We start from the raw sequence: 26,442 nt of genomic DNA, 5'->3' as shown, positions 1-26,442 counted from the left end.
TAGTGACAAACATTTAATTGGTTTTAATGGAATCAAAATTAGTGTAATCAAAGATTATATGTTCATATTCCCGAGCCTATGAGGAATACTGGACATTGTTGGTATTAATTGCATGGACTTAAAGTTGTTTAGTGATCTAATCTAAGAGCTTGTTTGGATTTAATCAACTAAATGAAGTTTTACTTAAAGAACATGTTTTGAGTAAAATGCTTTTGTCAATTTGAAGATATTAGAGCATGTTAATATCTTAATTACCGATCTAGATTAAACATGAGTTGATGTCACATTACATCTTACAACATACTATGTGAATATGATTTGGAATCGGAAATGTATTTTATTCCTAAATTCTAGATAATACTTATGTCTTTTATTCCTAACTTTGTCTTTTAACAATCGATAGTAGCTTGTCATGTGAAAATATGGTTAAACATTAAGACCCGTATCTTAGTGGCTTGACCGTCCTTGTTTTATACTATCTCTTAGTATATGGTAGGAGTGACTTGTTTTTAACTTTTATTATTTTATCAATTTATTTGTTGGTTGGACAACCAAATAGATGATTTATGAAGCGGAGATTGAAAAATGGATTTCATATGAGTTATTACAGGTTTTGGATATATCTTTGAATATTATTATGTTATTGTGATTTGTGACATGGTAATTAAAAACATATTTGAAAATGGATCCAAAATGGATCCGATGAGATGGAAATAATATGAAGTTGGTGGAAGGGATGAGGGGAAGAGGGTTGGTTGACGAACATAAAATGCAATATAAAAAACAGTTAAGTATCACAAACCATTTGAAGAACATGCACAAACCCTAAGAATCATTTGTGTAATTTTCTATATTTTATATTATCTTTATATTATCCCATAGGTGGCTGGGGTGGGGGATTGTTATAGGATAGGTAGGTAGAGGAGGGTCTGTATATAGTTGCCTAAACCTAAGCCTTAAGATGTGGATTTTGCCAACTATTGCCTCAACCTAAGCCTTAAGATGTTAGGATGTGAATTTCATCCACTATTATTTAAGTTTGAAAGCAAGAGATATTAATTGGTAAAAAGTAAACACACAACTACTTTTGTAACGAGTTTAATTTTTTCTTAAAGATATACAAAATATGAATTTATTTGTTATTTAAAAAATTTAATATTAATTAAGACAAATTAAAACGTCTATGTTGTTATTTTTTATATATAATATGGTATTATGGTTAATAGTTGAAGAAGTAAAGTGATATTACCTTGGCTTAAAGTCTGTATGAGATATAAAATGATTATGATTTAATATGTATTTGTCTTTTAATTCAAACTTTCCAAACTCTCTATCTCATGGGGTATGGTCTCCAAAAGCTATTGCTATACTTAATGCGAGCCGAATAGTGCATTGTTTTAGTTGGTGGGAGCCTCAAAGTCGATTGATGTATCGAAATGTCAACAAATTGCCTTTAAAAATCATTTATGGAGATTTTCGAACTAAGAAAGAAAAAAAAGAGAAAGATAAACATAATTAAAAGGTTTGTAATATTAAGATGAGAGGGTGGGGATACTATATATAATTACAATATACAATTTTTTATATAATTAAAATTATTAAATAAATTATATTAAATGGTAAAATACTAATTTCATATTAATCTACAACAAAAATAAAACCATAGTAACCAATCATGCAAGTATTTAAACCCACATGGATAATCACATCAAGACAAAAATAATTAGCTAGGGATTATTACTATAACTTTTAATAACTACAGGGGCCATTTATGTAATTTCGTCTAGTTATTTCATGCCAAAATGATTTTAAAAGGAGAATCACTTTAAAATTTAAAACTAAAAGGGTGAAAAGGCGAAATATAGATATATATACATGTGCGTTTGTTTTTTGTGCATGAATTGATTTTGACATTCGGGAGAAGAAATGAATAAGAGAGAGGGTATTTGATCCACAATTGGGGATGGATGGTATAAAAACCACTTGCATTCATCAACAAGAAAACACGCATGAACATGTCTCTCAAAGAATCAAATGCTTAAATTCAGGGCACAAATTAACCCCTTCGTCCTATTTTACCTCCCACATGCCGTCCCTTTGATCTCCGATTGCCGCCTTCCTCAACCTGCATTTCCCAGGTATTCATTTTTCTTTCAATTTGCTCCATTCTGTCATCCAAAATCATTAATTGTAGCTGTAGTTTGATCGCCAACAATCATTAACTGTTCAATCTGAATTAGGGTTACTTTCGATTTCGGAATATAAGATTTAAGGGCTTGGATTCGATGATGTAGTCATCGTTCATAAATGCTTTCATAATGATTTGTGTATTTTGTCTTCGATTTCTACAGCCTTGACTCCTGTATGGTGTTTGATTGATCTCATCGAGGCAGTTTTATGCTCACGAGACATACAAATTAAAGAGCTACCCTTGGTGTGCTCAATCAAATACATGCCATTTTGGGGGTAAAGGTTTGGTTCCGAATGCAGGCATGGCTGCCTCAAATGGATTCATGCATAACTTATCTACGGCTGCCTGCGAATGGTTCTTGATGTTTCTAATGTTTATCGATGCTGCGTTGGGTTTTATCCTCACAAAGTTCGCTCATCATTGTGAACTACAAACACCTTGCCTGTTTTGCATGAGGCTTGACCATGTTTTCAGTAGAGAAAACCCTGGATCCTATCTAAGCTTGTTCTGCTATCATCATCGAGCTGAGATATCATGTTTGATATCTTGTGACCTTCATGAGAAGCTTGTGGATGTCCGTGAACTATGTGATGATTGTTTCATGTCAATAATGAACCGAAACCAGTGTAACCATGGATCTTCCAAGGGTAAAATGGGAATCAAAGGGTTTCAAAAGCCGTTTCTGAACCGGAACCTTGTTCGTGGGCCTTCAAATTCAGGAACCTGTTCATGTTGTAAAAGACATTGGAATGGAAAACCAAGTTCCAGAAGATTAATCCAACCAGGTCCAGCCCCATTGGGTGGTGGGCCCACAGTCACCATGAAACCACCATTGCCAAGGATCGCAGGCCACAGCCGCTATCGTCGCCGGAATGTTTTCAAGAGGGATGGTGATAGAATTTCAGGCACCTCCACTCCTTGCCATGTTGAAGATACTCTCAGTGTGGATACTGATTTGGACTTGGATGCTTTATCTGATTTCGGTTGTGCTGATTATAGGTTGAATTCCGATTCCGACTCTGAGTTCTCGTTTTATGAAGAGGACGACACTTTGAAACCTGAAGTTCTTGGAAGAAAAGCAGATTCCGGAGATGTTTCTTCTGTTAGAAAAGGGGATTCCAGGGATGATCTTTCTGTTAGAAAAGAGGATTCCAGGGATGAATGTATTGTTAGAAAAGGTGATTCCGAGGATGAATCTAGTGTTAGAAAAGGGGATTCCGTGGTTCGAACAAAACCTTCATCTTTGAGATCCGATGCTTCAATTGAAGAAAACAAGTCTAGGGCTATTTCTATAACATCAAGGGGACAAGATGTGAATACTACTCATGTTGATGATGTGAAAGAAAACGGTTCTATTCATGATAAATCATTAAAATCCGATAACATTCTTGATCATGAGTCGGATAAAAGTGATGGATATGAATCTCCAGATGCAAGCAATGTTAGTGAATATAAGGGTGAAGGTGTTGTGGAAAAGCTAAAACGACAGGTGGAGGGTGATCAACAACGGTTGCATTTATTACATAAGGAACTAGAGGAAGAAAGAAATGCTGCAGCCATAGCAGCAGATGAGGCCATGGCCATGATCACAAGGTTGCAGGAAGAGAAATCATCTTTGCATATGGAGGCTTTGCAGTATTTGAGAATGATGGATGAACAAGCAGAGTATGATATGGAAGCTCTAGACAAGGCTAATGATCTCATTGCTGATAAAGATAAAGAAATTCAAGATCTGGAAGCTGAGTTGGAGTATTTCAGAAGCCGATATGAAGATGAGTTAATGGGGAACAACACCACGATTCAAACCCAAAATCATATAAAAAATGGGAACTCAAAGTCTCCTGCTTTAGGGCTTGAAGATGAGAAAAAATACATTTTACAGAGTTTATCAGAGTTAGAGAAAAAGTTTATGTCGAATGGTAATGTAGAAAGGGTAAAAAAGGAAGATGAAAATGGGAGACATATGTCGAATGGATTTGACGATAGTACCCTTGAGAGTGAAATTTTGGAACTTAATGAGAGGTTGAAAGCACTTGAGGCTGATAAGAGTTTTATTGAGCATGCGTGTAATACCCTTACCCTTCAAAGTAATGGGGGATTAGAATTTATTCAAGAAATAGCTCATCACCTACATGATTTGAGGAGGAGTAGGTTTGAATTTGATCATACAACATAGAAGATGCCAATCTGTTGCTTCAAGATGTCAATCCTTCAACAAGATTAAGGTATGTATGCTCATAAATGTTACTACATTTATACCAAGATTACATGTCAGATAATATGTATAAATCGTGACTGAAAAACCACTTGATTGATGCTTTCAGATGCATGTGGAAACGCTTAATTTGTCAAGAATCAACACAAAAGAAGCGGAGATTGATGAATTTTGCATCAAGAAAAAGTTGGAACCAAGTTATGAAAGGCCTTTATCTTGTTTAGTGTTCCATTCAGCTGTATGTTTGTTTATACGATTAAAAAAATGTATTTGTTAGTTTGTATATTCTTTAAAAGAAAAGATAGTCATTTTTTTGTTTTATCCAGTGTTCTCCATATCTTAGTATCAGGCTTCTGTCATATATAGGATGATTATGACATTTGTACACAAATGCTTTCTTTTTGATAGGGAATCTAAAGTCTTTCTTGAGTGAAGTGAAGTCTTTTATATATCTTATAAATATATGATCAATCAACTTCAGATTATTACTATAATTGTAAAATTATGATTAACAACTTTAACAGGTAAGGACTATCCGAATGTCCCAATTTAGAAAGTCAACAAAAATGGCCGTTATGTCATGGTTTTCAAATTTCAACAATTCAACAAGTCATTACAATTTTGAATTTTGCCTACTCAAATGGGAAATGTTGAAAAAACAAAAGGGTACAACTCATATTGCACAAGGTACGATTTCTACCCCATCACTTCTCCAAAGCCTTTGCCTCTATTTATACCTCATATTGGAATTCATGTCTTCACTACTCATCTAACAATGTCGGATTGCGAAGGTAAATGGATTCTATTTTAACTTTAATTTTATTTTGCTTTCATATGATTTGATCATATTTTTATATAATGAAGGGGTGTGAAAAGTGAAGACGAACTAAACACTGTTTGGATATTGGATACTGGATACAGGAAAGAGTTCATGGCCGGAGCTGGTGGGGGCGACCGGAGGCGCGGCGGCGAAGAAGATTGAGAAAGAGAATCCACGTGTCGATGCGATTGTGTTACTGGACGGAACTCCGACGACTAGGGATTTCCGATGCGACCGTGTGTGGGTGTGGGTGAACTCTAGTGGGGTCGTTATTCGAACTCCTAAAATTGGCTAAGTTCGCCGGTGCCCCCTACACTATTCATAATTAATAAAACTCGTCCCTCTTATGTCAAATTTATGGCTTTGTTACTATTTAAGAGCTACGTTGATGTTTTGAGGGAAAAATAAGGTGAATCGTACGAATGCATTAATAAATAAAATGTGCAAGATATGTGTTTAATATATCGACTTATGAATTACTTTCGTTTATTTTTCATAGTATCTGACGTGTCGTTTTCTATTTGTTACGGCAGTATATCATATCATAATTTGTAATATAGTTGTAGTCACATAACTATACATCGAAAATCATGTGGTATTTGAAAAAAAAAATACTTATTTTCGAGCATAATATGCATCAATAAATAACATTAAAAGATACGTAACAAAATAAAAAAACAGAAAAAAAAGTCAAAAAAGAATTCAAAATTTAGGAAAACAAAATATCATGACATAAAACAAATGGTTATAATAGAAATATTTTATATTTTAAACTTAATTTTGATAACTGTTTTTTAGTCGTTTTATAATAGAATTGTTTAAACTTAATTAGTCGTTTTATAATAGAATTGTTTAAACTTAATTATATAAAGCTACACAAATGTTTTATGAAAATGTTTTTAATAAAAATGAATTTTTTTATCATGGTTCTTGGAATGTTATAAAAACGGACAATGAACAACAACACACAACCTCTTGTCGTAATAATGAAACTTCAAACAAGTTGTACTACATCTTAAAAGATTAATTTTCATCCCCGGTCAATTTCACTTAAATCTTATTCAATTTAGAAATTTATCATGTTCATAACTTTTTTTTTTCTGAAAAAATATTTTTTTTCTCCCGAAAAGGCCAGAGTTGTTGTGGATAAGATCAAACGGTACTATATTAGTCTTTTATGTTAAATGACCTTCGAATGATTCATGAGGTTATTTGTAAGGTTTGTCATAAAAATATAGTTATATATTAGGAACCAGGTTATGATTTAGTATTTGATTCAAAACCTAACTTTTCCATTTCACGACAAATTAACCCTTTTACATGATGAAAATACATACCTGTAAACAAATTTATACTCGAAAATGAACCTTCAAGTCGTTCGTGGGGTCAGCTGTGTGATTTCTCATAAACTAAATTTCGTATTTCTCAAGTCATGAAATCATCTAGTATTTGATTTAATAGACATAATTGACACCACTTGAATTTCACAAAATACCTATATCGCTTAGGTAGTATAGGATCAAGTCTCATCGTCATGTCCCTACCATTTGATCATGTAATGACCGTCAATCGAGGTATTAAATATTAATTATTTCTTAAATTGTTGTTGGGCCAAATGTGGATAAAAGGACTTTTGGTTTGGACTTAAGCAAATGGGCCAAGGTTTTGGGCCGCCCATAAGACGTACGTTGAGCGTAGCCTTAGTGTATGCAAGGCGTAGAGGCATGCATTGGATGTGGAAGGCGCGCACACATACGCGCAACGTACCAGGAGTACGCGCAACGTAGGTGAGCAGATGCCAAACCCTAATTTTTAGGGTTTAAGACATATAAATACCCCATTATAGCCACCCCATGGCCTCCTTACCAACCCCTCACCCTCAGAAAACCCTAATTCGCCTCATACTCCATTGTTATGTGTGTTTGACCTTTTTGAGCTCATTTTTGGTGAAGAAAAGCTTGGAAGAAGTGAAGAGAAGTTGGAGGAGAAGAACTTGAGTATCTTGAGCTCAAGGATCTGGAACTATTTCATCTTTTGGCACTCAAAGGAGGTATAAAGCTTCTAACTTTCCTCTTAGAAGTTTAGATCTAATATTTTGGAGCTTTGGACCTTTTTAGGTCCAAAGGATGGACCTTTATCATGCAACTTCGTTTTTGAGCTTAGGGTTGCCACCCTTGGAGCTCAAAGCTTTCCTTTAGCAGTAAAGTTTCAATCTTTGGGGCTTTTATGGAACCATGCATGAGATCTAGCAATTTCTATGGAGTTAGTTGCTAATATTCTTTGTTTGGGCTCATTTGGTGGGTTGCAAGCCACCAAGTGATCAACTTTATTGTTGGATTAGTGTCTAAGTCCATAACTATTTTGATATGTACTTGACCCGATGGTGCATGGTCCTTTTGGGTTGCCTTCACCAAAGCAACTTGATTGGAGAAATAAATTAAGAGAGAGGTTATTATGATTTATTAATATGTTATAAGAATAATATATTAAAGGAAAAATCATATTTGTTTAATTAATATTGGTCAATAATTAATTAAGAATTAATTTTGTGATCAAGTGTAATTAATTAAACTAGAAGGGCTGAATTGTGATTATGTGATAGTTACAAAATAAGGTAAGGATTATCTTATTAATAGGTTGGACGAATTTAAGGTGATAAGGCCTTAGAATTCGACTAGGATAAGGGTTTCAAGACTTATCTTATGGTTACTTGGTGGGCAAGCAACTAGATAAGGATAAGGACTAAAACCCTAATCTCTACACCTATATAAAGACCCCCCAAGGCTCATGAATTCGTCCATGCCTTCCCAAGAGGTCCTAGGAACGAATTCAATACCTCCCCTCTCTCCTTATACCTTCTCCATTTGCTCTTGGTGTTTGTAAGCCATTAGAGGAGTGACACTTGTGACTCTAAGCCTTCCAAGGTCAATTTAAGGAGGAATTAGGATTGTTATTGCTACATAACAATCAAGGTAATATCATAAACCTAATTATATGTTAATATCGATTTCCATATGCTAGAATTAGGGTTTATAGTCTTGGATTCAAAGCATGTACAATAGAGAAACCTAGATCCAAGCATTAGGGTTTGTATGAGCACATAGGATGTCTTATGACCAAAACCCATCAGTGGTATCAGAGACTTGATTGGTTTCTATTGTATTGATGTATTATGTGTTTATTCAAGTTGCAAAATCGTTTTTTGCCTCCTGCCTGATGTACTCGGCGAGTCCCATTGTGGACTCGGCGAGTAGGCCCCTACTCGGCGAGTCCATAAGGGGACTCGATGAGTTTAGCTGTCAGACAGGCGGATTTTTGGGATTTTTACCTATTTTGACTTAGGATAATTGCCATAATTGTTTAAACTTAATAAAATTCGAATTTTGTTAATCCCTTATGATTATCCTTGTCAAAATAAAAGATTTTGGTCATCTAATTAGATAATTGTTACCTTATTTGATATATGTTAAGTCATGGAAATTATTTGATCATTATCTTGCAAGAATTTGAACTAGATCTAATTAGATAACCACCAATTATAGTTAATTGCCTTATTTGAATTATGTGATCTAGAATATTCTTGACAAAGTTTGGAATAGTTTCAAATTAATCCCTTTAGGTTTTATAGTTTAAATTTAAACCCAAAAGTTTTGTTGTTTTGAAATTTAAATAGTTGAAACCCTAATGTTTTGAAAAAGGTTTCAAAACTTGCCCTCAAGTTTTGGAATTTAAATTTTGAATTAATAATTTAATTTTGATGTATATTTAAATTCTAAACCCTAATGTTTTGAAATGTTTCAAAACTTGCCCTCAAGTTTTGGAATTTAAAAGTTGATTAAAAGTTTAATTAAGAATGTTAAATTCTAAAACCCTAGTAATGTTTTGAAAAGTTCAAATCACACCCTTATGGTTTTATTAATTAATTAAGGTGTATAATTAAAAGAGGTTTAATAAATCCATAAAGTTTAGGTTTACAATTTAATTGAATTAAAAGTATAATTGTTAAATTTGACCACCTAATATTTTAAAAGTGTAAAATACACCCTATACTATATATATAACATTAAAAGTCTAACATTATATATATGTATGAGTAAAAGTCAGTCTTACCGTTAGTAGGCCTCATTCACGAAGCTGGTCTATAAGGGGTGTTTAAGGAAATTGCCTATAAAATGGCGATTGAATGAGTATCCACTCTTACCCACCGCACTCTTGACTAGTGGAGGGTCGTTAGCCAAACGGGTAGGATAGGACGAAACCATCCATTATAAGTATAATGAATTATTAAAGTAACTAAATGTTTTCATAAAATTCCCAATCTTAGTTACTTAGGCAAAAGTGAATTGATGCAATTTCATGAAATTACACTTTGTGCCCTTGTGAAGACGTTAGTGGAGCGTGTGTGGTTTACCGACACACTAAATGGTTCTAAGCAAAGGTAGCAAAGGGTGACTCAATGTTTGTCATAGTTCGGTGGAGCGTGTGTGGTTTACCGGCACATCGAATAGGTGACTGTAACATGTGAGGGCACCATGTAAGTTTGCATGGTTATTCACACCCGCTTTGTGATCCTCGACATCCCAGTCACAAACAAGAGGGGCATATCGAGATTTAAACATGACATTGAAAGTTCAATGAATCTCAAAGGATCTAGGAGTTTTCATAGATTAAAAAACTTAAATTTCTTTTCGTTTTTCATGGTGGAAATTAGTGAATCGTCATTCACTTACCTTCAAATATTCTGCAATTAGGGTTACGGCATCCCTCTCCCGAGTTGTAGAATATTGTATTAGGTCCTAGCCTTAGTATCTCATTTGGGTGATTTGCTAAGGACTCATTCAATCAACTAACTTGAATTCGTTTTCTCCCGTATTGTAGATGTCAAAGTTCGACAACTATGTTTTCCCAAATCTCGTGGAACAAGCATTCCACATGAAGATGATATTCCACGATTTGATCGAGGAAAAAGAGATCATACTTCACTTCCTCCTCCTCCTCCTCCGATTATTCTCCCTAACCCACAAGTTCAAAGGCTTGAAAAGTTCAAGATCACTCAAGCCCTTTTGGCAAGTAAATATAAAGAAGGAAAGTCGGTGTGTGCACACATCCTAGGGATGAAGTCACACATTGATAGGTTAAGAATGTTGGGATCCGTTGTCTGTGAGGAAATGGCTGTTGATTGGGTTCTTCAGTCACTTCCTAAATCATATAGTGAGTTTGTAAGAGAGTACTATATGATGAACCGCGACATGACCCTTATAGATCTCACCTATATGCTTATTGCTGCTGAATCATCAATGGTTTGGCGCAATAGAAAAGCAAAGTTGATTGGTGAATCTGCCTTCAATACATCTATGGATATAGACAATGGCAACGAAAGACATGCCATGATCGAAAAGTTTGATCATAAGAGAAAGGCAATGATTGAAGTAGTTCTATGTCATGTTCCAAAAGAGTCAATTTGCTTTTATTGCCAAGAGAAAGGGCATTGGAGACGATGCTGCCCCATTTACCTAAGAGATCTAAGAGATGGGAGAGTCAAAACATATGGCTCTAATATAGGTAAAATCCATTAACTAACTCTTTTAAGCTTCTATTCTAGATTCTTAATACATAATGTGATAAGATTACAATTGATGTTTTGTAGGATCAAAGAAAAGAAAGGAAGCTTAAGGGAAGAAGTGAGTAGAATCTAACCGTGAAGGAATGGATTTCGATCGCATTTCTCGAAGATTAGATTCTTGAGCTACTACTTAGAGTTAGAATTAGATTGCTAAGAAAGATGTATTAGCATAGTTTTTCAATGAATTGCATTGTAAGGAAAAAAATTTCCGCAATAAAATAAATTTTGATTTTATAATATTTATTTATCCTTGCAATGGCGTATATGAAAAAATTGATGTTTGAATATTAGCAATAATGGATTTGGTTCTTATTATCTTATTTATGGAAAGTCGAGAATTTACCAAATAGGGAGAGTTTCTCATCTCCAAAAGTTTCAATTGGACAAAAATTTGGAATCACATAACTTGGTTGCACGATGAATGAGAAATCTCATATTTGATAATTAGACTAATTCATTGACAAAGTGTCAAGTGAAGGACTAGGAGATCGAGTACACAAAGTTATGTGTTGATCAAGTCCACCATAAGAGTAACAAAGATATTCGTCATGATTTACTAAAGGTTTAGTAAATGTGATTATACTCACAAGATTAAGTGTAATTCTAGATTGATTGAAAAAGGTTTAAATCAATAGTAGAACGAATAAGAAGAATCAAGTAGGCAGAAAGATAAAAGTTTCTCCATTCTAAGAAGAAGGGAGAGTACCTTTTATGCTTTATGATGGGTCTTAATGATTAAGAACCATATCTCAATTGATCCTCTAAGTGAGTCTTAGTACAATTGTATGTCTAAGAAGAGGAATCAAGAATTGAAGAAATGGTTAAATCAAGAAGTCAATCATATTTCGTTCCGAAACAAGTCTTAGAGTTAAGATTGTGACAATGAGTGAAAAGTATTAAAAGGTTTATAACATTCATCAAATGTGGAAAGTTGTGATGTCTTGGATAAGACAAAGACCAACTAGGACTAATTTATGAAGTGTTTGATAAAAACTACACTAACTCTTGAATATTTGTTTGTCAAGAAATGTTTATTGACAAGAGAATCTTATATGACAAGGATTAAGTGGGAGTCTTAATGGTCTTGAAAGGTTTCAAGAACAAATCAAATAAACCTTAATCGATCATCACTAGCACACGAGTTGAGGTTTACAACCTATCGTGTTGACATTATTTTGTTTCTGTGCTGTTCCAATTTAGTTAATTATGCATGTGAGTTCTATGAGTTCTCATTTTGAACGCATAAAAGGCAAAACACCTTAATCAATGAAAGATACATTGATAGGAAAAGGTGAGCTGCTTAACTACTTGGAAGACATGGTGGGCAGCTGTGCTACCATAAGGCAAGAAATCAAGATTAAGAAAGATCGGTCCATATGAGTTTGAATTTGTCGTAAACCTTAGTTTCAACAAATTCACATGGATAGGAACATATACACCGTTTAAAATCTAAGTGTCATAAGATTTCCTCCATGAAAATGATTATGAGGAAATGCTTTCACTAAGAAAGATTTTAAGAAGATAGTGATTGTAAAATTGCATTCTCGAATTCAAATATGGTTACGGTATCCCTTTCCATGATTTGAATTGTGAGGTTTGGCAATTAGTCTTAAATGTTTAGACACACATATGAACTATCTAAGGCAAAGGTGTATAAGTTTAAGAGGCCTTGATAAAAGATTATCAAAGCATTAAGTATTAGAAACATGGACTTAAGAAATTCAATAGGTATTGTTTTTTTCTAAAAGTTAAGATGTTTATGAATACATGTCGAAGCTAGTGGGAGCATAAGTGTTACGTTTTATAATAATCATCATGATAGTGGGAGCATAAAACTTATGATTGTATGATTATTAAGGAAAGTATTGCAAGTTGGCAATATTAATTATAGAAAACAATAGTCATTCTTTGCAAAGTTGTAAGGATGGAATAGTTGTTTTGCTATAATTAAGGGAGAGAATATTATGCTTCATTTCAAATCTAAAGGCTTAGGTTGAGAAATGTTAATAAATTTAGTCAAAGGTACATAATGTGTTCTTAAAATTTCGATTATGATTACGGCATTCCTCTTCACAAATCGAATTTTGAGAACATAGCAAATAAAACATTATGCGTCGTGTCCCATACGCTTCGGGTATAGGATCGATTGCAAATGTTTTAATGTTTGACCATTCTAAAATTTTCCAAATGTCTAGCGCATTTAGAGGGAAAAAGAACTAGAATCGGTTTTAACTAAAATAATTAAACAACTATCAAAGGACAATCCAAAGTTCGACGAGGATTGGTCGCTTGTGAGTAGTTGGAAGTATAGTATTGGAAAATATGGAAATGTTTCCATATTGGATGGACCATATCGACATTATTATGAATAGATAAGATTCTATTAAGAATGAGTTGTCATATGGAAAATATGGAAGCGTGTCCATATTGGGAATTGAATATTGAAAAATCTATGTCTAAGATTAGAAACTTTTATGCAAAAGGATGTTCAAAGGAAAGTACTTTGAGTGAGAGACATCATATCTAAGGAATTGTCTTGTAACAATCTCCGATAGAGGACTTTGTAATATCATTGGCAATAGTCTTTGTGACTTTGGTGCAGTGACATTACGAAAGGATCGTTGCATAAAATGTTAGAATCTAGCATACTCTATAAGTGGCAAGAATTTGATATTCTTAAACTTATGGAAAAGGATTAGGAGTTGTGAAATGAGAATGATTGGAAATGTGTTCAATATGATCTATTTCGCAAAGTAAGAACCATAGGTAAACATTGTGTGCATGCTAGGAGCATGGGACAATTGTTGTAATTCAAGTAAGAAGTTGATTACCCGAAACGATAAATAATGAGTAATCAATATGGTGATAAATAAAAGGCGTTTTATTTATACTCAAAGGTTTGAGGCCATATGGGATTAGTATTATTCTTGTGTTTCACATTTGCATGTTTTGACTTCCAAAATAATTGAATTTATTAAGAATAATCGAATTATTCAAACGGGCCACAGTCGTTCATATGTTGGAAGTAGATATGAATGAAGATTGTCATGAATTGGTGTGTGGATTGTCTAAAAGAGTATTAGACATAAGCAAATGTTTGCTGCAACGTTCATGAGTGCTTATGAATATGATTTGAGCATTGGATTAAACCCACGCTCACTTGGATCACTCCATGAATTGTATCACGAGTGATTGGTGAGACGATAACATCTTATATTCTTGAAACCGAGATGTGTGAGTTGTTTCTTGCGAATCAGTTGCACATTGATAATATGTAAACGCACTAGTAACTTGGTGTTATAAAACATATTGTTGTGTGTGATTCGGTGCGTGAGTGCAAGAAAGCATTGTATCAAAGTTTATCCATTCCTTTTATTCAAAGTAGGATAAAAGCGATATCTTTGGGCCCCTCAATGATTTAGTGATGACAAACGTAAATGCTCGGCCGGGATAGGGCTAATTTGATTTGTTCAATTAGTTAGTCGTCATAAATCGGAATCGAGATATAGTACAAAGAGAATGATTTGAAATCATATCTCATATGATATCTAGAATGGAGGAATATATGATCCCTTATCTTAAGGACACACGTATCTGATAGGATCAGAGTTGACAACGGCTTTAGAAAGTTACGATTGTAGATCAGGATCTGAAGTCATACGCATAATAGTTATTAGACTTATCCAAGTGGGAGACTGTTGGATTAGTGTCTAAGTCCATAACTATTTTGGTATGTACTTGACCCGATGGTGCATGGTCCTTTTCGGTTGCCTTCACCAAAGCAACTTGATTGGAGAAATAAATTAAGAGAGAGGTTATTATGATTTATTAATATGTTATAAGAATAATATATTAAAGGAGAAATCATATTTGTTTAATTAATATTGGTCAATAATTAATTAAGAATTAATTTTGTGATCAAGTGTAATTAATTAAACTAGAAGGGATGAATTGTGATTATGTGATAGTTACAAAATAAGGTAAGGATTATCTTATTAATAGGTTGGACGAATTTAAGGTGATAAGGCCTTAGAATTCGACTAGGATAAGGGTTTCAAGACTTATCTTATGGTTACTTGGTGGGCAAGCAACTAGATAAGGATAAGGACTAAAACCCTAATCTCTACACCTATATAAAGACCTCCCAAGGCTCATGAATTCGTACATGCCTTCCCAAGAGGTCCTAGAAACGAATTCAATACCTCCCCTCTCTCCTTATACCTTCTCCATTTGCTCTTGGTGTTTGTAAGCCATTAGAGGAGTGACACTTGTGACTCTAAGCCTTCCAAGGTCAATTCAAGGAGGAATTAGGATTGTTATTGCTACATAACAATCAAGATAATATCATAAACCTAATTATATGTTAATATCGATTTCCATATGCTAGAATTAGGGTTTATAGTCTTGGATTCAAAGCATGTACAATAGAGAAACCTAGATCCAAGCATTAGGGTTTGTATGAGCACATAGGATGTCTTATGACCAATACCCATCATTTATGGCTTAGGACGTTGAAAGGGACTTGGATCTGTAGTTATAGACTCTGAAGTTGAGTATTAAGTGCTTAATGGGAAAAGTAGCTTAATAGGGTAGTACGTTGGGCGTACCAGCAAGTACGCGCAGCGTACAAGCCATGCAGCAGGTACGCGCTGCGTATAGAGGATTACACCCCGCGTACTAAACAATATTGGGCTTCTACCTTTTTGGGTCTTGGTTGGGCCAACTTTTGGACTTATCAGCTATTGGGCATTAATGGGCCATCAGAAGTCAGATAATTTGGGCTAATTCTTTGTTTGGGCTTAGGGAAGGCCCATTTGGGAAGTAGGGAGGCCATTAGTGGGCCTTTAATAAGCCATTAGTGGACTTAGAAAGATTAATTGGATTTGGGCTTTGGTTATGGTCCAAATCATAGCAGGGGTAAAATGGTTATTTTACCCTTAGAAGGATTCTCAGATTGTCTGACTAAGTATTGTTGTATAGAGTTAGCCGAGGAGTCGTGGGAGTAGCCAACAGAGATTCCTCACGCACTTGTTCAGCATCCAGTTTGAGAGGTGAGTCCTCTTCCAATAGGAACGATTCTAAGGCTACAATGCAAGCCCGTTTAGATATTGGTAGTTTTGGATTTCGGTCCGATGTCGAGGTGGTCCCGAGAAGAGTTTATGTATGCTTGATGTCTTTGTGATTCTCGCATGTTAGGTGTTATATGTTCCAGGGCAAGCCCGACGTATGTTAGTGTATCTGTTATGTGTTATGTGTTTCGGGGTAAGCCCGATGCCGGGGCGAGCCCAATGCATGCTAGTTTATATGTTGCTTGTTATGTATTATGGGGCGAGCCCGATGCCGGGGCAAGCTCGATGTATGTTATATGTTTATGTTATGTGTTTATGATTTATGATATGCTGTGTATGTGCTGGGGTAAGCCCGATGTCGGGGTGATCCTGATGCCAGACGCAGTCTGATGCCGGGGTAAGCCCGATGCCGGACTGGAGTCCGATGTTGGGTTCGTCCCGATGAAGCTGGGTGGTGTCCCAAAGTTTATGTTGCATGTTATATGTTATGTGTATGGTATGTGGTAGCTTGGGGAGACTCACTAAGCTTTGTGCTTACAGTTTTCAGTCTTGGTTTCAGGTACTTCCACTAACAAAGGGAAGGGCTCGGGATGATCGTATGTCACACACCACAGTTTCATCCTGGGATTGTTTTAGACTCTGAAGATTACTTATATGATTTTGATATAGTACTTGACGTGATGTTTTGAGATACATGGTTCTAATTTTATTATGATGATTGATGATTTATGGTTTAAATAATGATTTTTAAAACAAAATTTTTGGACCGTATTTTTGGGATGTTTTAGATCAAGATCGACGTGAGCCGTTGGATCGATTTGAAACTTACTATGAAAGGATGCCTTAACTCTCTCTTTAACAAAATCAAATCTATCCCATCTCTCCCTTTTTCCCTCTATTTTCTGGCTGAAGATCGGCTGCCACATCCCTCCTCCACCGAGCGTCGTCGTACCGGATAATCGTTGAAACGCCAATCAGCCACCTACTATCTAACGCTACTCCGACCAACCACCCTCTCCATTCCACTCAACCCTTCGCCGCCGACCAATAGCCTCCGACCACCCAATCGACGTCGATCACCGCCTTCGACCATCGCTATGTCGTCGATCACCGCCACCAGACACTATTCATCGACGAGTTTGTCGGCCAAATTTCGGCAAAACTCTGGTGAGTCACTATTCATCCAGCCAAAACACTATTCATCAGGTAAAGCCCTGGCATGTTTTTTTCCAGATTTTCTTGATATGTTTGGTTTAAAGCTACACTACTTACGAAGTGAGTTTACGACCCCACTTTTAAACCTTTTTACAGTTTTCGAGGGATAATACATGCACAAACTTTTATAATACCGTTAATTACTCATATTTTGTACAAAATGAAATCAAAATACCGTTGAACCCCTGTTCACCAAACAAATACAATAAGGTTATACTATAGAACTTATGCTCACAGAACAAATATAGTAGGGTTATACTGTAGAAATTTCCCCCTAAAACTTTAACATTTAAAGATAGGGCTTACAACTGGTACACCATCAATAATTTGTGACATACATTTATCATCTAAGTATCGAATACTTAGGAAGACCCCTGACTTATAATCGTTAATCTTCAAGAGCGAGAGAGTTATGTATAGATCTATATGGGTTGACACCCCCACCTGTGGTTACTAGCTACAACCTGGATGGCCGAGTCAAGCGAGTTGATAATTGTCTATACTATTACGATGCTTGATGAAATGTTGTGAAGGGCATATCATTTCATCAAGATCTTGGTTATAGGAACTCACAGTAAACATTAATCACACGGTCACACCCCAAAACCGGAACGACGGAAACGTTCTGGGGTGGATGACGTCATGTCAAGTATCACAACACATGCATTATAGTAATCAAAGTACAACAAAACATTGCAATAATAGTAATAGTTTTACATGGTTTACATTACAATATATCAAAGTAATACAAGTAAATAATATAGGTGCAGCTTGGTACTAAACTGTCTTCGTCAGAAGCTCCGAGGATGTACCTGTCTAATGCTGACCTGAGAATACAAGTTATTTGAAAAACGAGTATCAACATTTTTACAAATGCCGGTGAGTTCATAAGTATTCAGTGTCATTTTATTCAAATAACTTTAATAAAAGTGGTAGTTTTAGAGTATCCAATAAATTAGAGTCTTTTCCAGAAAATCTTATATTTTCTTTAATAAATGCAGTCTTCTACCAAGACTGGATGGAGTTATGTGGTAAAAAGTAGTTTTCCCTTAATCGCTATCACTATCAAAATACAAAATTTGATTATTAAAGAAAGCAGGAGAAATCAGGGAAAATAACATATGCCTCAGTAGTGAGGACTGCTGACTAAGGCAAGAGGAATCATAGACTCCAGGAGAGTATTGAACAAACGACACGCCTGGCTCAGTCTAACAAAGGGAGACACAGACCCCAGACGGTACCAAATGAAAGGTACGGCTAGCAAGGTCTAAAACAAGGAATACAGACCCCAGACATTATCAAATGAAAGATACAGCTAGCAAGGTCTAAAACAAGGAATACAGACCCCAGACAGTATCAAATGAAAGATACAGCTAGCAAGGTCTAAAACAAGGAATACAGACCCCAAACAGTATCAAATGAAAGATACTGCTAGCAAGGTCTAAAAACAGTGTGACTCTGAGAGTGGGTTTTTAGCATATAGTGTAAAATACAGTGTGAAATACTGTTACCTTAAGGCCATGAATTATAAGGTAACCTGGGATACTCGTAACCATACTAACCGACACTAGAGTACCTGACGCCCTGCAAGCGTCAATATAAAATATGACATTTGTCACCCCTTAGCTTTGTAGGCCGTGGACTGTAGCTAGCAGTCAGGGTGCGGGGGTGTCAATCCCGTATAGATCTATACACACAATGTCCGCTCTCCCTACAGGAGACTCTGGTTACCAACTAGACGACGGAGAAGGCCGTGTCCCGAAGATGCATCCCAAATAGTGGGTAGTGGGTTTCCAATATAAGTGCTGAACTAGAGGTAGAGACTCATAACTGAACTAACTAATGTAAACCTATATGTCTATGCTTACATACATAATATATAACTAATGAATCAAACGAACTTCGGACGGCCATCCGATCCCACCAGATCACATCTCAATGAAGAAAAGGAAATAGGGCGGACAAGCCTTCCTAAGTCCTTCAATCATTATTTATATGCATCTATACAAGCACATACATACATCTAACTACGTCTGAGTGTTTAACAAGTGGAAACGTATCGTGAAGTATAACCGAATCGTGATGTATAAGCGAATCGTGAGGTATAACCGAATAGTGTGGAATAACCGAATCGTGAAGTGTGAACGAACAGTGTGGAATAACTAAATTGTGAAGTGTAAACGAACAGTGTGGAATAACCGAATCGTGAAGTGTAAATGAACAGTGTGAATAACCGAATCGTAAAGTATAAGTGTTACCAAATATAAGTGTATCACGAAGTGGAAACGTTATCAAGTAGGAGTTTAAACTAAGTAAAAGCGAAGCAGCGGTATCTAACAAGTAAGAGTATACGGCATGAAAGATAACTTTGATGAAAACCTTGGAAAAACCTTTATACTTAAGAAAATCACAACTTGGTATTCTTTGGTAAAATAAGTTTGAAAACCTTTAGAAATTCTTTGGAAACCTTTCATAAACCAGTTTAAAATGAACTTTGATAAAACAATATAAGTAAGAGTTTTGAACAAGTGAAAATATTTTAGAAAACCATTCATAGTATCCTACTCGGTAAAATAGTTTACAGTGTGGTAAATCCTTGTGCATGCGGGTTATCAATCACATATGATTGATATGATAACTGGCATGTTTAACTTGTATTTGATGGGTTTTGGTCATATGAACATTCCTATGTGCACATGCAAACCCTAATGCTTGGATCTAGGTTTCTCTAATTAAACATGCTTTGAATCCAAGACTTCTAATGACTAATTAGGTATAAGAACAATACAAAATCAGATCTAGAAGTTTACCTTTGAATCTCTTGTTTGATCTTGTTGTCTTGGAGCTCTAGAGTCACAATTGTCACTCCTCTAATGGCTTACAAACACCAACTAGCAAGGAGGATGATTTGAGAGAGAGGAGAGGGATTAGAAATCGTCCAGGGTTTCTTTGCTTTAGCAGAGGTGCCGATTTCCCTTGCCCTAGGGGTCTATTTATACTTGTAAGGCTCCTAGGGTTTCACCCTTAAACCCTAGTTGGATAATCTTTCCTTAAAGCAATCCAAATCCTTTCCATGATAAGTCCTTGGACGAATTTGAGGCTATCCCAAGCCCTAGAATTCGTCCAACCTCTATCCCTTAAGGATTTAGAGCCCAAAGTGCAACTATCAAACAATTGACAGTTTATACCCTCTTATTTAATTAATCTCTTTAAGTCACTAAATTAATACTAATTAATCTATGACTTATATTAATCAAATAAAAATATTATTATTCCTTATATTATTCTCATAATATATTAATAATATCTATTCTCTCATAATAAATCATCCTATCAAGTTGCTATGGTGAAGGCAACCCAAAAGGACCATGCACAATCGGGTCAAATACTTGCCTAATATAGTTGCAAACTTAGACACTATTCCAACAGTCTCCCACTTGGATAAGTCTAGTAACTATATGCACAAGTACAATCCGATTCGCAATCGTAGCTCTCAAAGATGCTGTCAAACTCTGATCTAATCAATCTTGTCCTTTAGATAAGGGATCGTACAGTCCTCTGTTAGATATCATGCTGACAATTCTATGGAATGATTATTCAAGCATTTAGGTTTCTCGATCTCTGATTTATTCGACATAGAACTTAATCGAACACATCAATTCAGTTCTGACCGGGCCCGACACATAAGTCAAATCAAATCATCGAGCGGCCGAGATATCGCTTTTACCTTCTTAGGGTAAAAGTTACAGATAAACTTCGAATTATATGCATTTACTTATTCATTAATCAACTATACACAACAATGCGTTTTATAACATCGAGTTACCAATGCGTTTTCACATTATCAATGTACAATCAATTAACAAATAACAAACCATATATCTAGGTTTTAAGACTATATGATATTATCGTCTTGCAATCACCCTTTTATATCATATTCCATAAGGTGATTCCAGCAAGCACGGGTTTGTTCCAATGCTCAAAACTAGTTCATAAGCACTCATGAACATCGCAACAATCTTTTGCTATGTCTAATACCATTTAGACAATCTACGCACCAATTCACGACAATCTTCATTCATATCTACTTCCAACATATGAACGATTGTGGACAATTTGAATAATTCGATTATTCTTAATAAACTCAATTATTCTGGAAGTCAAAACATGCAGAATGAAACAATAGTTAAACAATTAACATAAGACAGTAACATTACTCATAAATAAAACTCCTTTACTTAATCATCAAATGTTAATTACATTTATCTATTACACATTTCTAATACTATCTAATCTATGATAATATCATGCTTCAGCCCATTGCTCCTAGCATGCTGCAAGTTCTTAACCCTACTCAGTCCCTTCGTAAGCGGATCTGCTGGGTTATATTCTGATGATATCCTCTTCACTACGAGTTGTCTTTCTTCTACACGATGTCTAATAAAATGATATTTTCTGTCGACGTGTCGAGATCTACCATGATCCCTTGGTTCCTTGGTCAAGGCAACCGCTCCTTCATTATCACAGAAAATATCCATGGGCTCCTTTATGGCGGGTACAACTCCAAGATCACCGATGAAGTTCTTCAACCATATTGCCTCCTTTGACGCTTCGCTCGCTGCAATGTACTCTGATTTGCACGTTGAATCAGCTACGGTTTCCTGCTTGGAACTTTTCCAAGTCACTGCTCCTCCATTCCGGGTAAAGACCCAGCCCGACTGCGAACGGTAGTTGTCCCTGTCGGTCTGAAAGCTGGTGTCACTATACCCTCGCACCTTCAAGTCATCACTCCCTCCGAGGACTAAGAACCATTCCTTCTTCCTCCGAAGGTACTTAAGGATATTCTTCACCGCAATCCAATGGGCTCTGCCAGGGTTCCCTTGATATCTACTAACCATGCTTAAAGCAAAGGCTACATCAGGGCGAGTACAAGTCATAGCGTACATGATTGAGCCAACTGCGGAAACGTATGGAACTCGGCTCATTTCAGCTATCTCAGCTTCGATACTCGGACTTTGAGTCTTACTCAACTTGGCATTACTTTGTATCGGTAATTCTCCCTTCTTTGAGTTTTCCATACTAAAACGTTTTAGTACCTTCTCTAAGTAAGTGTTCTGACTAAGTCCTATTAGTCTCTTACTTCTTTCTCTCACTATCCTTATTCCCAAAATGTAAGAAGCCTCTCCGAGATCCTTCATAGCGAAGCACTTCCCGAGCCAGGACTTAACCTCCTGCAAAGTCGGGATGTCGTTTCCTATGAGTAATATGTCATCGACATATAGAGCGAGGAAGCTTACTATACTCCCACTGGCTTTGACATATACACACGATTCATCTTCGCTTCGTACAAATCCAAACTCTTTGACTTTCTCATCGAAGCAAAGATTCCATCTGCGAGACGCTTGCTTCAGTCCATAAATGGACTTCTCAAGCTTACACACTCTATTCGGATGCTTCGGATCCACAAACCCCTCTGGCTGAGCCATGTAAACATCCTCAGCCAACTTTCCGTTAAGGAAAGCGGTCTTGACATCCATTTGCCAAATCTCATAATCATGAAATGCGGCAATGGCAAGCATCACTCTAATAGATTTTATCTTCGCAACTGGTGAGAAGGTCTCATCATAGGCAACTCCGGGAGTTTGAGTAAATCCCTTCGTGACCAATCGCGCTTTATATGTGTGTACGTTTCCATCCACGTCGGTCTTCTTCTTGAAGATCCATTTGCACCCAACGGTCTTACGTCCGGGCACATTATCAACCAAATTCCAAACTTGGTTATCATACATGGATTGGATCTCGCTATCCATTGCCTCTTTCCATTTCGTAGACTCCGGGCCTGCCATGGCTTCCTTATAGCTATTAGGTTCATCAAGATTTATTAGTGTACCATCACTAATATACGTGTCCCCTTCAGTAGTAATATGAAAACCATAAAACTGGGGTTGAACTCTAACTCTATCGGAATGTCTAAGAGGTAAGGACTCGTCAATCGGTTCAACCAGAGTTTCCTCCTCGGGTTGAGTGCCAACGGTAGAGGTTCCTTCATCTATCGACTCTTGAATCTCTTCAAGCTTGATTTGCCTCCCACTGTCTCCTTTGCTTATGAGTTCTTGCTCTCGAAAAACTCCTCTCCTCGCAACAAAGACAACATTTTCCTTCGGTCTATAGAAGAGATATCCAAAGGATTTCTGCGGGTAGTCGATGAAAATACATCGCTCACTACGAGTTTCGAGCTTGTCGTGAGTATCTCGTCTTACGAAAGCCTCGCAAACCCAAACCTTGATATGTGCCAACGAGGGGGCTTTCCCTGTCCACATCTCGTGAGGTGTTTTGGCAACCTTCTTAGTAGGGACTCGATTAAGGATATGGGCAGTAGTTTCTAAGGCATACCCCCAAAAAGAGATTGATAGTGAAGCACGACTCATCATAGAGCGAACCATATCCAATAAGGTTCGATTACGCCTTTCTGCCACACCATTCAACTGCGGTGTCCTAGGAGTCGTCAATTGTGAAACTATTCCACACTCCTTGAGATAATCGTGGAATTCAAGACTTAGGTACTCTCCTCCTCGATCGGATCGAAGCATCTTGATTTTCCTGCCCAATTGATTCTCCACTTCATTCTTGAACTCTTTGAACTTTTCAAAAGTTTCTGACTTTTGCTTGATTAAATAGATATACCCATATCTACTATAGTCATCGGTAAAAGTCACGTAGAAGCGGTTCCCATCCTTCGTGGTTGATCTAAATTGTCCACATACATCGGTATGTATTAGGTCCAATAGACCCTCACCCCTTTCACATGTACTTGTGAAGGGTGACTTGGTCATCTTTCCAAGTAAACAAGACTCGCACGTGTCATCTTCCCTAAGGTCGAATGACTCAAACACTCCATCCTTTTGGAGTTGGGATATGCACTTCTTGTTGACATGTCCAAGATGACAATGCCATAGGGATGCTCTATCCATACTATTGGAAGAATCTATGTTCAAAACATCATTTCCTAAGTTATCAACAATCATAACAGTTTCATATATTCCATTACATGGTATAGCTTCAAAATAAAAGACACCATTTAGATAAGCTAAAATAGAACCATTCTCATTATTAAAAGAAAATCTAAAACCTTGTCTAAACAAACCATGAAATGAAATGATGTTTCTAGCCATTTCTGGCGAATAGCAACAATTGTTCAAATCTAAAAATAAACTATTCCTAAGCACTAAAGAATACACTCCAATCTTGGTCACAGGCGACGATCTTCTGTTCCCCATGATTAGATTGATCCTTCCTTGCTCCACATCCCTACTTCTTCTTAGTCCCTGCACATTAGAGCAAATGTGGTAACCACAACCGGTATCAAGAACCCAAGAAATAGCATGAGATGATTCGTTAGATTTAATTGTGTATATACCTGCGAAAGAGGGCTTGATCTTTCCTTCCTTGATGGCTTGCAAGTACTCTGGGCGGCTTCTCTTCCAATGTCATATCTTGTGGCAGTGGTGGCACTCTGCCTCCTTCGAGTTAGGGCAGGGTTTAGCAGGATCAACTTTGGTCCCACTAGAAGAGGCACCATCTCGGGCTTTAACCTTACGATAGTTCTTAGATGAAGCCTTCCTCTTCTTTCCCTTTCCTTGTCCAATAGCCAAAACAGGAGCAGCGGGTGGATTGGGAGTTGGTGCAACAGACTTGTCCTTGAAGTTGCTCTCAGCGACCCTCAAGAGACCTTGGAGTTTGCTTAGGGTGACCTCCTCTTTGTTCATGTGGTAGGTCATCCTAAATTGATTGTAGCTTGGAGGCAAAGAGTGAAGCATCATGTCGATCGCCAAGTCTTCCCCAAAGTCAACATTCAACTTGCGAAGACGATCGACATACCTTTGCATCTTTTGCAGGTGCACGGTAAGAGACTTTCCATGACCCATCTTAGCGGAAATCATGTTAGTGAAAATCTCATAACGCTCTTGTCTCGCGTTTTGGTGGTATCTCTCCAATAAGTCTTGATGCATCTCGTACGGGTACATGTCCTCATAGGACTTTTGGAATTCGGAGTTCATAGTGGCTATCATGATGCAATGAACTCTCGTTGCATCACGCTCGTGAGTTTCAAAAGCGGTCATGTCAGCCGGAGTAGCGATTTCAAGGTTAATTTTCTCGAGCTTCTCATCGAGGACATACTCATTGTCCTCGTAGCGAGCAATTGTGCGAATGTATCTTATCCATTCGCTAAAGTTCGTCCCATCGAAAGTGACCTTTTGACAAAGGCTCATCAATGTGAAAGAACTAGCAGCAGCGTTGTTCGCGTTCGACATCTACAAATAAAAAGGACAAAGATAGATTAGAATACGAATCCCTAATTATCACCCAATAAGAAAAATTAGGGCTAGGATCGAACAACAATATTTACATATTAGAAAAGGGATGCCGTAATCTAACATGCAAACAATTTGAAGGTAAGTGAATGACGATTCACTAATTCTCCACCATGAAAACCTAACTTTAAGCTCTAAATGAATTTGAGAATTCCTAGGTTTAGATGAGACTCATTGAAACATTTCAATGGCATGTTTAAATCTCGATATGCCCCTCTTGTTTGTGACTGGGATACCGAGGATCACAAAGCGGGTGTGAATTACCATGCAAATTCACATGGTGCCTTCATTGTAACGATCACCTATTCGATGTGCCGGTAAACCACACACGCTCCATCGAACTATGATAAACAATGAATCACCCTTTGCCACCTTTGCTTAGAACCAATTAGTGTGCCGGTAAACCACACACGCTCCACTAACTTCTTAGCAAGGGTGCAAAGTGTAATTTCATGGGATTGCATCAATTCACTTTTCCTAAAGTAACTAAGATTGGGAAATTTTAAAAATGTGTAGTTACTTTGTATTTCATATTATACTTTTAATGAGAGGATGAGGTTGCCCTATCCTACCCGTTCGGCTAACGACCCTCCACCGATCAAGCAAGCGGTGGGTGTGAGTGTACACCCATTAAGCGCCATTTTATAGGCCGCAACCTTCTACCCACCTTATAGATCGGCTTCGTGAATGAGGCCTACTAACGGTAAGACTAGCATTTTAGTTATACATATATATATATATATATATATATATATATATATATATATATATATATATATATGTATATATATTAATCTTGTAATATTATATTGGTATAGGGTTGTATTTTAAACTTGTAAAATTCTAGGGTTTGAAATTTAAATTTTCTAAATTAAAACTTTTAATCACAAAACATAAATTTCAAAACTTGAGGACAAGTTTTAAACATTAAAACATG

At 36.5% G+C, this 26,442-nt stretch overlaps 2 protein-coding genes across 2 annotated transcripts; both read left to right on the top strand.

Annotated features, from left to right (window-relative positions):
- The first annotated feature begins 1,901 nt into the window (after positions 1-1,901).
- LOC111915086 (myosin-binding protein 1) lies at positions 1,902-4,840 on the top strand. The gene is made up of 3 exons (XM_023910781.2): positions 1,902-2,138; positions 2,352-4,416; positions 4,516-4,840. Exon 2 carries the CDS (start codon positions 2,493-2,495, stop codon positions 4,365-4,367), a length of 1,875 nt encoding a protein of 624 aa, XP_023766549.1. The 5' UTR covers positions 1,902-2,138; positions 2,352-2,492; the 3' UTR covers positions 4,368-4,416; positions 4,516-4,840.
- Positions 4,841-5,031: 191 nt separating this feature from the next.
- Positions 5,032-5,727, top strand: LOC111915087 (glu S.griseus protease inhibitor). Its single transcript, XM_023910782.3, has 2 exons — positions 5,032-5,197; positions 5,328-5,727. Exons 1-2 carry the CDS (start codon positions 5,047-5,049, stop codon positions 5,519-5,521), a joined length of 345 nt encoding a protein of 114 aa, XP_023766550.1. The 5' UTR covers positions 5,032-5,046; the 3' UTR covers positions 5,522-5,727.
- The last annotated feature ends 20,715 nt before the right edge of the window (positions 5,728-26,442 follow it).

This window comes from Lactuca sativa, chromosome 5 (genome assembly GCF_002870075.4).
Source record: "Lactuca sativa cultivar Salinas chromosome 5, Lsat_Salinas_v11, whole genome shotgun sequence".
NCBI lineage: Eukaryota > Viridiplantae > Streptophyta > Magnoliopsida > Asterales > Asteraceae > Lactuca > Lactuca sativa.
This window is presented reverse-complemented; position numbering and strand designations above follow the sequence as displayed.

What these genes read in the sequence shown, in the direction of transcription:
- LOC111915086 (XM_023910781.2), top strand. Translation starts at nt 2,493, where the DNA reads ATGGCTGCCTCAAATGGATTCATGCATAACTTATCTACGGCTGCCTGC.
- LOC111915087 (XM_023910782.3), top strand. Translation starts at nt 5,047, where the DNA reads ATGGGAAATGTTGAAAAAACAAAAGGGTACAACTCATATTGCACAAGG. An exon ending in AACAATGTCGGATTGCGAAG is followed by an intron (nt 5,198 to 5,327) that starts GTAAATGGATTC and finishes TACTGGATACAG; the next exon opens with GAAAGAGTTCATGGCCGGAG.